We start from the raw sequence: 13,348 nt of genomic DNA on the forward strand, positions 1-13,348 counted from the left end.
AAGGCAAACGGATGACTGAGCCATTGTTAAAAACAAATGGCCCTTTTCCGCCATTGGATTTCGCTGTTGACCGTCTAGTGAGGATGTCTGTCCCGTCTCTCGACTGGGCGTTGAGTGGAGATGTTACTGCCTATGAACCTAGGCATCTCCGTCGGTCGCGGTTTCTTTTCCTCCTGTCCTGGTATGAACACTAGTGTAAAAGGCAATGCCTGCGGTTCCGTTTACCCCAGATGTTTTGTGCTAACATGTCCGCTTTCATTATTAATAACAAAAACCCAGCCTAGATGACTCGGAGATAACGGACCTTGGACTCCTTCTTTTACATCTCTCCTCTGCCATGGTCTCTTTCTTTTTCCGATTTTTTTTCCTGTGGGGTTCATATGCAGCGAGACAAAGTGCTTCTGCCCCAAGATGACTCTCGGTGGAGAAGAAAGGCGGGATGATGGTATGGGGACATGGGATAAATCTTTTCCATTCCTAGAACCGACGGATCCAGCGTCTGCAAGACAAAAAATAGGATCCGATGCCACACTCGAGCTTCGGAACGGCAAAGAGCTAGACGTACCCCCAAGCTCTTCACACTCCGAAGGCAGCAAGCTTTCCGAACAGAGGCAAGCTGCCGAATCGGCCAAGCCGCCGAGAAGATGGTCCCAAAGGTTAAATCCATTCCGATGGCGTCAGATACCCCCCGTGCCTACAGAAAGGACTGTATCCAAAGAGTATGGAGCTGGATATCTGAGCTTGGTGACATTTCATTGGATATCTTCGTTAATGACGGCAAGCAATTTCCCCTTTATAGATATAGAAGCAACTCAAATAGCAATAAGAAAAAAAACACCTTGCGCTCTTGGATCTGTCATCACCGGGACCTTTGCAGGATGCTTTCCGCTAACCTTTCTTAGACCGGATATCTGCGACCCTTAGAAGTCCAGGATATCTGGTTGGTGAATCCGGATAGGTCGGTGGATGTTCTTGTAGTCAAACTTGAACGGTCGTTCCAGAATTGTGTTACCAGGGGCGACCGCTATCCACTCTTATGGGCAATATACGAAAACTTCAAAGTCGAATTTTGGGTGGGCGGCATCTGTGCATTATTCTCGAATCTGCTCCAGGTCATGACACCCTTCACTTCACGGTATCTCATCCAATTTGCAACAGATGCATATCTCGCGAAACACGCTGGCAAGCCTGGCCCACAGCTGGGACGTGGCATTGGAATCGTCATTGGGATCTGCTTTATGCAAACCTGCCAGAGTCTTGGTGCAGCGCAGTTCTTCTATCGAGGAATGATCGTCGGAGCCCAAAGCCGTGCTGTCCTTATCAATATGATATTTTCCAAAGCTTTGAAACTTTCCGGCCGTGCGAAAGCCGGTGGTAAAGCCACGGCGGAAAGCTCAGAAAATCAAGGTTCAAAGGGCACAGCCGAGGAATCGGAATCTCTTCGCGCAGCCCGTGACGGGATTCTCAAGGGTAGATTCCAAAAGAAACCGGGGAAGGCTAACGGCCCCAAGGTAACACCGGACGCTGCTACGGGCATTGCCGGTGATGGCGTTGGATGGAGTAACGGCAGGATCATCACCCTAATGAGCGTGGACGTGGATCGCATTAATAGAGCTCTTGAATTGTTTCATCTACTTTGGACCTCTCCCATCCTGGTCGTAGTCGCTCTAATCGTCCTTGTGGTTAATATAGGGTATAGCGCTCTTTCTGGATATGCGCTGTTACTGACCGGGCTACCGTTTGTCACCTACTCTGTCCGTTCCCTTATCAGACGACGAAAGAAGATAAACAAAATGACGGATGAACGCGTTTCTCTTACCCAGGAAATCCTGACGGCTGTCAGATTCGTTAAGCTTTTCGGCTGGGAGAGCAGCTTTCTGAGGCGACTGAAGGACATTCGGCAACGCGAAATTCACGCCATCCAAGTCATTTTGTCCATACGAAACGCTATTCTCTGTGTATCTCTGTCACTTCCTGGGTTCGCATCTATGTTGGCCTTTATAACCTACTCTCTATCGAACCACGTACTGTCTCCTGCCCCGATATTCTCATCACTCGCACTATTTAATGCTCTCCGCATGCCGTTGAACATGCTTCCTCTTGTGCTCGGTCAGGTAGCGGATGCGTGGACGGCCCTTGGACGAATCCAAGAGTTCCTCCTTGCGGAGGAGCAACAAGCGGACATACAACAAGACACGTCCTTGGCTCCTGCCATTAAAGTTGAGGATGCGTCATTTGCCTGGGAGCGTTTGCCTACCGATGCAGCAAAGGAGGCCGACAGGAAAGACGAGAAAAGAATGAGGAAGTGTAAGGAAGTGAACGAGTCAACCTCGCCTGCCCAGGGAAACTCTACGTGTGATCTTCCAATCGAACCTTTCGAACTCAAACATTTTACTTTTGAGATCGGCCGTAATGAACTTATTGCTGTCATCGGAACAGTTGGCTGTGGTAAAAGCTCGCTTTTATCAGCCTTAGCCGGAGAAATGCGATTGACAAGGGGCAACGTTACCATGAATGCTACACGGGCTTTCTGCCCCCAGTACGCTTGGATTCAGAACGCCACTGCGAAAGATAATATACTTTTTGGTAAAAGATATGACGACGTATGGTATAATAAAGTTGTAGATGCTTGCGCTCTGAGAACTGATTTCGACATGCTACCAGCCTACGATGCGACGGAAATTGGCGAACGTGGAATAACAGTGTCGGGAGGACAGAAGCAGAGGCTTAATATCGCTCGAGGTATTTATTTTGATGCGGATGTTATCCTCATGGACGATCCATTATCAGCCGTGGATGCCCATGTTGGCCGCCATATCATGGATAACGCTATATGCGGGCTGCTTAAAGACAAATGTCGAATACTTGCAACACACCAACTTCACGTCCTCAGCCGATGCGATCGAATTATATTGATGGATGGCGGTCGTATATCTTCCATCGATACTTTCGACAACCTTATGCGTGACAATGAGGCGTTTCGTCAGCTGTTAGCGACTACGTCCCAGGAGGAGGATACTTCAAAGAATGAAAGCGACAGGGAGCATGGCATTGAAGCTGCAAGTGTGGAAATGCCGAAAAATAAATACAAAACATCGAAACCGCTGGCTCTGATGCAGCAGGAAGACCGAGCAGTTAGTTCAGTTGACTGGGAAGTGTGGAGGGCATATATCGCGTCGTTTGGCCTGCTAATAAATGGTCCGTTCATCGTTTTGTCACTGATTCTCTGCAGCGCAGGAAATATAGTAACCAGCTTGTGGCTTTCATTCTGGACCGCAGACGAGTTCGGCCTGTCAACTGGCCAGTATATCGGTGTATACGCTGGACTGGCCGGCATCCAGCTGTGCCTCATATTTGCATTCTCTACGACTCTGTCAGTGAGCGGAACGAATGCGAGCAGGGTAATGTTTCAAAAGGCGATGACGCGAGTTTTAAGGGCTCCCATGGCGTTTTTCGACACCACCCCTATGGGTCGTATTGTCAACCGATTTTCTCACGACGTTCACACCATGGACAACGACCTGACAGAAACAATGCGGATTTACTATCTCACCCTCGCCCTGATTATATCCATTCTGATTTTGATCATCGTGTTCTTTCACTATGTAAGTCATGCGGATATTTCTTTTCCTTTTTCCTTTTTCCTTATCTTGGATTGAGCTCACCGTTTCTCCTATAGTTTGCTGTGGCTCTTGGCCCTCTTTTCATATTATTCCTGATAGCGACAAACTATTATCGCGCATCGGCCCGAGAAATGAAACGACATGAGGCCGTCCTCCGTTCCACTGTATTCGCCCAGTTCAGCGAGGGTATCTCGGGAATTTCATCGATTAGAGCGTACGGCGTACAGGCTCACTTCCTTCGTCGGCTCCGTGCAGCACTTGATGATATGGACAGCGCGTATTTTCTTACATTAGCGAACCAAAGATGGATAAGCGTCAGATTAGATGCTATCGGCATTTTCATGGTTTTTGTCACCGGTATCTTAGTAGTAACGTCGAGATTCAATGTTTCACCAAGCATATCAGGACTTGTGCTGTCTCAAATCCTCGCCATATCACAGATGTTACAGTTCACCATTCGTTGTCTAGCTGATGTTGAAAACAGCATGAATGCCACCGAGCGCATTCACCACTATGGAACAAAGCTGGAGGAGGAAGCACCACAATATCTGCTCGAATTGGATAGCGAATGGCCGCAACAAGGCAGAATTTCATTTTCCAACGTGGAAATGCGATATCGGCCAGGCCTTCCCTTGGTTTTGCAGGGACTGACTATGGATATCCGCGGCGGCGAGCATATCGGGATCGTTGGTCGGACAGGGGCCGGCAAATCAACTATCACGTCAACCCTGTTCCGAATGACAGAGCTCTCTGGGGGGACTATCAAAATTGATGACATAGACATAGCCACTGTCGGTCTACATGACCTGCGGTCTCGACTCGCCATCATCCCGCAGGATCCTGCATTATTCCGCGGTACTATCCGATCTAATCTTGATCCCTTTAACGAGCACACCGATTTGAAGTTATGGTCCGCACTTAGAAAAGCCGACTTAGTCGGTCAAGATACACCGTCAGACTCTTCAACTGACCAAATCAACTCATCACCAACGGCCAAACAACCCCAACAGCGCATCAACCTCGATACCGTGGTCGAAGAGGAAGGATTGAATTTCTCACTGGGCCAGCGGCAACTCATGGCGTTAGCACGCGCTCTTGTTCGTGATTCGCGCATCATTGTTTGTGACGAAGCAACTTCCTCAGTTGATTTTGAAACGGATCGCAAGATTCAAAAGACGATGTCTCAGGGGTTCAAAGGGAAGACATTGCTGTGTATCGCGCATCGATTGCGGACGGTCATCAACTACGATCGCATTTGTGTGATGGACAGGGGACGCATTGTTGAATTTGACGAGCCGCTGAAGTTGTGGGAGAAGCCTGGTGGGGTGTTTCGAGGAATGTGCGATCGGAGTGGGATTCTAAGGGAGGATTTTTTGGCTGGGTTTGAGGAATGATCAAGAATAGCTATCCCACATTTATATGGAGATCTAGGATATATAGACATATGTTATAAAATCCCAACGAGGAATTTATGTAGTTTGCATCTTGTGGCGGTCTCTATTGTCAGGAATGCTTAGGCATGGCCAAGGTTGCTATCCCCTCGTCTGGCCGCGAGGACACAATTAGCGTATTTTTTAGCGTGTACATTAGTGTATTAAATATATGAAAACTACTGGATCATATAAGGGATCAGCTGTATTGATGTGTTTTAGTGTAATTTATGTAATCTATTTGATCTAGTTACTAGTTAATTAATTCCAATTAAGACAAGCCATAATTGCTTGTTAGTTTTAATTAAGATCAGAATGAATCTCCTTTGTAAACTGATGGGTGAAACCATGAATTACACATTTGATTTGATTTGATTTGATCCCAGTCCATTTCTTAAAGTGATTTTAAATGAGATCAAAATCAGAATGAGAGTATAAAAAGATTAAAATTTTCAAAAATGAAATGTAAAAAAATCAGATTTAAATTTATCATAATCAAAATAAAATTAATAAATTTTGATATTTCATATGAAATGATTAATTATGAAAAATTAAAATGTGATTTGAAATTCATTATAATTTTAACTCAAATTTGATTCTGTTTTAATAATTATATAATATATATATAATTGATAATAATTATTGATAACGTATAAACTCATTCATTTATATATACTTTTTAAAAGTGATGATGTATATAATTTTATAAATATACATTTAAAATCTCTTCTGATTGATTGGCAGCTGATTTGACATTTATGAATATATAATTCTTTAATTAATTGATGATTTACTTCATCAATTTTTTCAATAATTTTTCAATTTAAAATCATCTGATTCATTTGTGTGTATTTAAATACATTCAACACATCAGATCAAAATTCGTGACAAATTAACAATTATTAATAATTAATTTACACAATCAATCTTTAATATTCGTTTACTCTGTACCTCATTAATATATAATTTTTAATATTTTTTTACTATTTTAAACATTAAAACGGTGAACAAACGGCTTGTTTTGGCCGTTTTTTCGGCTGCTTTTAGCCTCCCGTTATCCATTACCTCCACGCACCACGCACCCCACGCCCCATATTTTACGCGGACGACCTCAACTCCCACGCCCGATCGTCTCTTTGTCCCATCCTCTATTTTTGGATGGGCGGTTGCATCACAACTCCCTTCATTCACCCGTTTCACCCAGTTTCTGGCATGCAAGCCGAATATGGCCTTTCTCTCACCAAATATAAAAGCATGGCTACTCCCAGCTCTCTCACCCTCCCCCTCTCTGAGGTTCACTCTCTGCCCCATTTCATTCCCATTCCCACTCTCATTCCCACTCCCACTCCACTCCCACTCCCATTTCTACTTTCCACCCCTCTTGATATCGTTCAGAGCATTCACTCTCTTCCAGCTCTCCACCTCTGGTTTTACCGTCTCTACCCTGTCTCACCCATTTAATTTCTTATGGAGATGGCCCGTCGACGGGACTCAGTAGTTCCGTCTCCAATCGTCAGTGACGACAGTGACGAATTTATGATGGACACCGACAGTGATGTCGATTCCGATGCCAGCGGCGAAACAGACATCACAACCCCCATTCATCATGGTGACAGGAAGAAGGAGAAGGAGAAGGAGGAGGAGGAGGAGGAGGAGGAGGAGGAGGAGGAGGAGGAGGAAGAAGAGGAAGAGAAAGAAGATGAGCAGCAGGATATCGATGATCTGGCGGAACTCTTGACAGAGAATAATCATTCACCAGAGCATTACCTTAACATGATGCAGACTATAGACTTGTCTCGCACAGAGTGTGTCAACTATGCTATTGGGACGCTTGCTCTGCAGGATCGTATTAGACAGGAATGGTTGAGGTAAAAATGTCCATGACTTCAAGAACTACATTCCGCTCAGTTTATCTCACCGCCCTGTACAGTTATTGCAAGTTTCTCAAGTCAGATGCAAAGGCGATGTATCAACAGCTTGACTATCGTGTTCTCTACACCTTCTTTGATTGGATGCTGAATCAACGCCGGGGAAAGAACGGGAGACGCCGGCAAGGTATAAAACGCAAGAGCGCCCTGAACACATATTGGAAGAACTTCCGTACCGTATATGAGCTGGAGATGCATGAAAAAATCGACAAGGACACATCTAGGCACATAGTCAAAATTGTACGCCCCGTCTCGCAGTGGTCTCTTGATATAGGTTGATACAGGCTTGGTCCTGAGATGCTCACTGAACTCACTAATCCTGGCTTTCTATTCCCAAGGGTATACCAGTTCTCGTGAAAAAATATCGACTCTCCAATAAACCCCGGCCAAAGACCACTGTCTACCTTGATGATCTGATCAGGGTCGTGGAGACGACTGTCACAACCACAAAAAAGAAGTTCGGTCACGGGCGGCTACGGATTTCACTTATTCTATATTTCCAGCTCGCCGGGTTCTCGGCCAATCGACCACAAGCATTGCTGAGTCTGTGCTATCGACACATCCAGGTAACACTAATAAAAGACCCAGAAGGTGGGCCCAATAATATCCTGATCGAGTTTACCACCGAATTCACCAAACAATTTCTTGGAGAAAAGGAAGAGTATGTGAAACATCCAGCCGACCACCCATGAACGCAAGCTGCATTATATGCGATCAACACCACTGACAGAATGGTATCTATAACTAGGACCGAGTTCGTGATACCGGAGATCATCTTCGATCCATCGCTCATCCTCAGTCCCCAAGTTATCCTTTTAGGCCTCCTGTTTGCTGATGGTGCATTCGCTCGCCTCGATGGTGAGAGGATCCTTACTTCAGCATCGCAACTGCTTGATCTAGATATCCCAGAAGATACTTATCAGCTTGAATTCAACTTGGACCCAGGACTGAGCGACATCCCGATACTGCGGAGATCTGAGCGGACGCTGGATGGAATCAGAATATCTGATGTAGAGGCCCTCACCTACAATATTCTCTTACCCTGGATCAAATGTATAGGAAAAATATCGACAATACGCCAGATCGTCCGCCCTTATAGCTTGCGATACGGTGCAGGGAAGGCCCTGGACAATAGCGGTAAGCGAGAGGAGAACCTTTCCTTCCGGTTGTCATGTGCTAATCCTCATCACCCTGAAGGGCACATCAGTGATGCGGTTCGAAGTTTGATCTTCCAGCATTCCGATCCTAAAACGTTTCTTAAATACTATCTCCACCGAAAGGTGGACAAGGATGTTCGTGCGGTCGTTCAAGGCCTAGATCCGCAGAAACAAATCATACGTGCCGCATGTCGAATGATCCGCACCGTCAACCATAACCGACCGCAGGAGCTCACCACCGAAGAGTCATCGTCGGTCAACCAACAACCTCACATCAAGGAATTGATCGAGAAACGCGACCATCTCAGTAAGCGTCTCGGACGTCCCATTGCCAGACACAAGGGCACTGTCAAATATGAGCTTTACACCAGGGTCAGCCGTGAATTGGCAGGTGCACGCCAGCGGGCTCGAGACAAGCTCCTACTCGAGAAACAGGAAAAGTTTGACTTTGAGGAGCCCCTGCGCGAGATCAAGCGACAGCTGTCGGGCATCAAGATCTCAAGGAAGGTCGAAAAATCTCTTGATGCCAATACGGCAGTGCCACCGGTACATCGACGACTCATATCGGCGCTCCTTAGCCTACCCCGCGAGACCCTGCAAGATGAAATGCTTCGGCGTACTGAGGCGATCGACGCTGTTATAGACTACTGTCGCTTCGAGGAAGGGGAAACCTGCCGGCTGCCGCATGACAAGCGCCCTGGTCCCAAAGTATTCCAGGAGGTGAAGATCGAGATCCATGTCCCACCACCGCCACCGCCACCACCAAGCGAGAGGGATATTGCCCTCAAGGCGGTGATGGAGGACCATCGACCGCTGTACTGCTTTATCTGTCTGGACAAATTCACTACACATGGGGGAGTGTCCAAACATATCAGAAGAAAGCACCTTCAACATATCAAACCTGATGACACGATATCCTGCAGGCGGTGTGATATTACCCTAGACCACAAAATGCACCTTCAGAGTCATGCGTTCTCCGTTCATCAGACCGTTACCTAAGCTTTACGCATGTAATCAACTATTAACATGTACCAAAACCGGCCTCTGGTCCTTGAGAGTTGGGTGCGATGTTCCTGAGCTGCTGGACCATATTTCCTGAGTGACAGCGAGGGAGCAAGAGGAGGTATGAGCGTTTACTTTGGACACTGGAAAGCCCAATGGTTCGGGAGAAGAATGTTGGAAAAGATCATGGGAGCGAAGCTACAATATTAGTGGCGGTGATAAATATGAGATGAGTCGGATAAATTGAGCATTTTGCCACTGTTTCTTTCCTTGGTTCCTTCTGCAGGAGTGGAAGGGGTGGGCTTGTATGACATATTGACGGGGTAAATGAAAGCCAGTAATTATAAATTTATTTAACGGCTCTTTCCCTTGTTAATCTGCATCCAAACCTCCTCGATCGCTCTAGACGGCGTGAGTGACGGCCATCTCAGCAGTGGAAAGGCAGGATGCTTTTGCATACCATGATTCAAGTTCGACATCGCCGAGGTCAAAGTATATCAAGCAGGTTCGTGAGCATTCAGAGGAGAGAGGTCTGGGCGTTCTCTCCCAGGGCAATTGTATCCGAAGTGCAATTTCCAAGTTCAAAGTGTGTGCTGGCCAGGATAGATTTAATGAAGAAAAAGTAAAGTGAAACGAAGGGTAGCATAATCCACGTGAACTCATTCGACGACATTCGTTATTCCAGGAGTAGTAACCTGCCAGCAGTCCCAACCCCCCGTGCTCCTGCAGATCGTCCAATGTCATATTGGCATAAACCTCGTAACCCCCTGGAACCCTTTCTATATTCCGTTGAAGGGATGGGATGGCGACAAACTCGAACGAGGTCACGTGGATTATGTCAGCACTGATGCAGGGAGATGGCTCAACCTTTCTACTTCTAGTTTTAGCTGCTTAGATTTGTTTTGCACAATAGTTGACCCAGTAAAAACCCCCCTAATTGAAGTCTCACAAACGGTCTCCTTAAAAATATATTTCCCTCCCATAGAGGGAGAAGGCACTAACTATTCTTATTCCCAATTCTTAAAAAGCTCGTACAAGCAGAGTTTGGAAAGGGCAAGCAATATCTCAAAACTAGAACAAAGCCACAACCAACAATGATATTTCTACCGGTCTGACTAAAAAAAGGAGAAAACGTCTCTACCTAATCCTAATAGCTCTTGAGAATACCAGTGATAAGACTACGACACTTTGGACAGTCATCGCCAATGACAGGACGAAGGCATCCTGCGCAAAACCGATGTCCACACGGCAGAAGAGTCCTCCACTCTGATGGGATACTATAACAGATCTCACATTCAAATCGATGCTTCAACTCCCGGAGTTTAGTCTCAAGGTTGGCCATCTCTGCATGCAGGTGCTGCACTTCTTCTTCCAGCTTCCTTCTCTTCGCACGCTCCACCTCGAAGATGGTATGGATTTCCTGGTTCGCCGTTTCCTATCTCGACATCAGCGAGGAAGAAGCCCCATCGAGTCTCACTAAGAAGGGTCTTACCAAAATCATGTCCAGGTTGGATATTTTTTGTTTTTTCAGTGGCCGCTCCATTTCGGACTCCAGAGAATCAGAGGTCGCCAAATCATCAGATTCATCTTAGGTTGGATAGCTGTAGTCTGTGCGTGGTCTCTTCCTTTGCGACCTTCGCGTCCTTCGCGCCAGGGACTGTTCGTCCGTTTCGTCTGAAATGGTGATCACAGTGCGAAGATTATCGGCTGATGCCATAGCTGAGAGATGGAAAGATGGCCGTGTCGCGGATCAGCAAAGTGGAATGACAAAGGGCTCTAGAGAGAGGAAATGGGTTCTGTTATGTCCACTCAGTCGTCTTTGGGTACGCAAGGGCTTCGCGGCGGGTTTCGGTCGACGGTGTAGGATGGGAGGTGGAAAAGGAATTGAAAGAGAGATGGATCCGAGGCGGGAAGGAGCCCATATATATACCCAGGGCGGGGAAAGTGATCACGAGAGTTCGGGCAGTGCAGCCTCATCTGTTGGCAGTTTTCGTTGGCGTGTCCAAGGATCAACCCGAGGGCCGAAGTCCAATCAGGCCAGAGGCACAGTGGCACAAGAAGGTTGACAAAAGGCCAGGGACTACATCATTTGGTCACTAGCACTGGCCCGTGGGCAGAGGCCATTGAATCAATTTCTGTGGTCCTGTGGCGACCAAGGACCCACGGCCAAAGGGCCCCAGCATCTCCCCGCATTTTGATCACGCACGACGCTTGGTCTTTCTCTCTTGTTGTCGTTCGCTGTCGGTATCCTGTGACACAGACGCCGCCATCTCTTCGTCGACGTTCAGCTCCCCGCCAAACGCCATGAAGACGCAGAAGTAGTGGAGAATCGTGGTGCAAATATAGCTCGCACTTCCAGAATGGCATGGATTTCCAAAACTGCCCTGGGTCCCGAATAGGTCCGTTCTTGGGGCGCGAGCCGATTGTGACTGCGGTCCTTTTATGGGGACACCGCTCTCCCTGGGCACTGCTCTCCCTAGGGCCACTGCTCTCCCTGGGGACACTGCTCTCCCTGCGCTCATTCATATTTAGCCAACTAATTCCACTTAACTACTTAACTGAGATGCTTCTTTGCTTACATCATTTGAAAAATCTCATTATTTTACCTCTTCTTTGTTATTGCATTTAAAGAGTTGGACTTCAGATCTTAGAACGGGATATAATGACACTAATAAAATGCATACTTTTAGAAGTTACGTTTTATACTTATCTTTTTAAAATCTTGAGGGGTAAACTGAAATAATCTTAGTATAAGAGAAGAGAAAATATCTTTTACCGTACCACAAAATGGTTATTACACCCGCAGACAGAATGAATTCGTTACAAATTACCTACAACCCCAACCACTACGCCGAATTTTGGAACCAAGCAACGCCTGACATCAGAGCTGTTATCTGGAGACATAGGGAGATCAACGCTGATTCCGTCAAAAGAATCGTAAGCAAAAACCGAGAGATCGAATCATGGAACAGAGAAAGATCAATTCCTGAGCAGTATGGACAGCTCGATCTCTGCGTATTCACCATGATAGGGAGTTTAATGGATTTTGTGTTTCAACAAAACAGCATCGAGAAATTCAATCACGCCGTGTCATTATTAAACTGGTACCTGGTGAGCAACCAGTATCCAGTCAGCTGGGGCTTGGCAGAAAATATGAGGGCAAAAAGCTCGGAGAATATCGAAGATCAAGAGATTCATCAAAACATTGCCAAAGACCCTCAACGAAACAGCTCACCCTATAGTGGGGTTAATCCCAACCGAGACACCGAAGCAAAAAGTACGAAAGAAGATGTAGCCAGTGATAACGAAAATGAGAGGGGTGAATACTTTGCAAATGCTATTCTGCAAGAATACATCGGATTTGAAGATTCTGAAGAAGACAAGTCCTCCTTTTCCGGAGGCTTATCCGCTGGAGACCCCTCCCCTGAAGGCTCTTCCCCCGAACATTCCACCTCTGAAGATTTATCCACCTCTGAAGACTCTTCCTCCGCAAATTCCTCCAAAGACTCCTCCCAAGACTATTCCTCCGAGGAGTATTCCTCTGAAGACTCTTCTCCCGAAGATTCCACCTCTGAAGATTTCTCCTCCTCTGAAGACTCTTCTTTCGAAGACTCCTTCAAAGACTCCTCTGAGGGCTATTTCTCTGAAGGCTCTTCCAACGATTCCACCTCCGAAGATTTTTCCTCCGAAGAAGACTCCGAAAATTTCTCTAATGACTCATCTGAAGATTCCACCTCCGAAGAAGCGGATTTCTCATGGGACGAGGAATATTAATATAGAATATATGAGAAGGCAAACACCTATTATCTTGATAAATCTGCTATATATCAAAAGATGAGGATAGTGGTTAATTTAAATGACATCCAGAATCTCATTAACAAGATTTTCATAGTCATATTCTTTCATATGAATCACACCTCACAATATCTTGCGATGATTTAATGTTTTGCTTCTCTCTTTTCTTCTTTCTTTTCTTTGTGTATTTATCAGAATTCATTACTGCTCTCGTGCCTTTTATTCTTCTAGGAGAAGTAATATTATGCTGTACCTTAAATATATAGTGGTTAGATCATTTCAGGAGTCTCAACTTGAAAATGAGGTAATAGAAATAAGCTTTTTTGCCAAGAAGGTGGCGCTGTAGGCTGTAACTAACTAGTCGAAACGCTGCTCTTTGCATTAAGTTGCCGCAATTGCTTGGCGGGTGGTGT

The 13,348-nt window shown here is 46.0% G+C and overlaps 3 protein-coding genes across 3 annotated transcripts; all 3 read left to right on the forward strand.

The window, feature by feature from the left end:
- Nucleotides 1-411: 411 nt before the first annotated feature.
- HCAG_07845 (hypothetical protein) lies at nt 412-5,017 on the forward strand (the record flags this gene model as incomplete). The annotated part of the gene is made up of 3 exons (XM_001537486.1): nt 412-445; nt 979-3,605; nt 3,680-5,017. The coding sequence occupies 3 exons, from the start codon at nt 412-414 to the stop codon at nt 5,015-5,017; spliced, it is 3,999 nt and encodes a 1,332-aa protein (XP_001537536.1).
- Nucleotides 5,018-6,526: 1,509 nt separating this feature from the next.
- HCAG_07846 (predicted protein) lies at nt 6,527-9,137 on the forward strand (the record flags this gene model as incomplete). The annotated part of the gene is made up of 5 exons (XM_001537487.1): nt 6,527-6,921; nt 6,984-7,221; nt 7,320-7,642; nt 7,730-8,118; nt 8,179-9,137. The coding sequence occupies 5 exons, from the start codon at nt 6,527-6,529 to the stop codon at nt 9,135-9,137; spliced, it is 2,304 nt and encodes a 767-aa protein (XP_001537537.1).
- Nucleotides 9,138-11,927: 2,790 nt separating this feature from the next.
- On the forward strand, nt 11,928-12,914 carry HCAG_07847 (predicted protein; the record flags this gene model as incomplete). Its single annotated transcript, XM_001537488.1, has 1 exon — nt 11,928-12,914. The coding sequence occupies one exon, from the start codon at nt 11,928-11,930 to the stop codon at nt 12,912-12,914; it is 987 nt and encodes a 328-aa protein (XP_001537538.1).
- Between the last annotated feature and the right edge of the window lie 434 nt (nt 12,915-13,348).

The sequence above is a fragment of the Histoplasma capsulatum genome, genomic scaffold, assembly GCF_000149585.1.
Source record: "Histoplasma capsulatum NAm1 scaffold_9 genomic scaffold, whole genome shotgun sequence".
Classification (NCBI taxonomy): Eukaryota; Fungi; Ascomycota; class Eurotiomycetes; order Onygenales; family Ajellomycetaceae; genus Histoplasma; species Histoplasma mississippiense.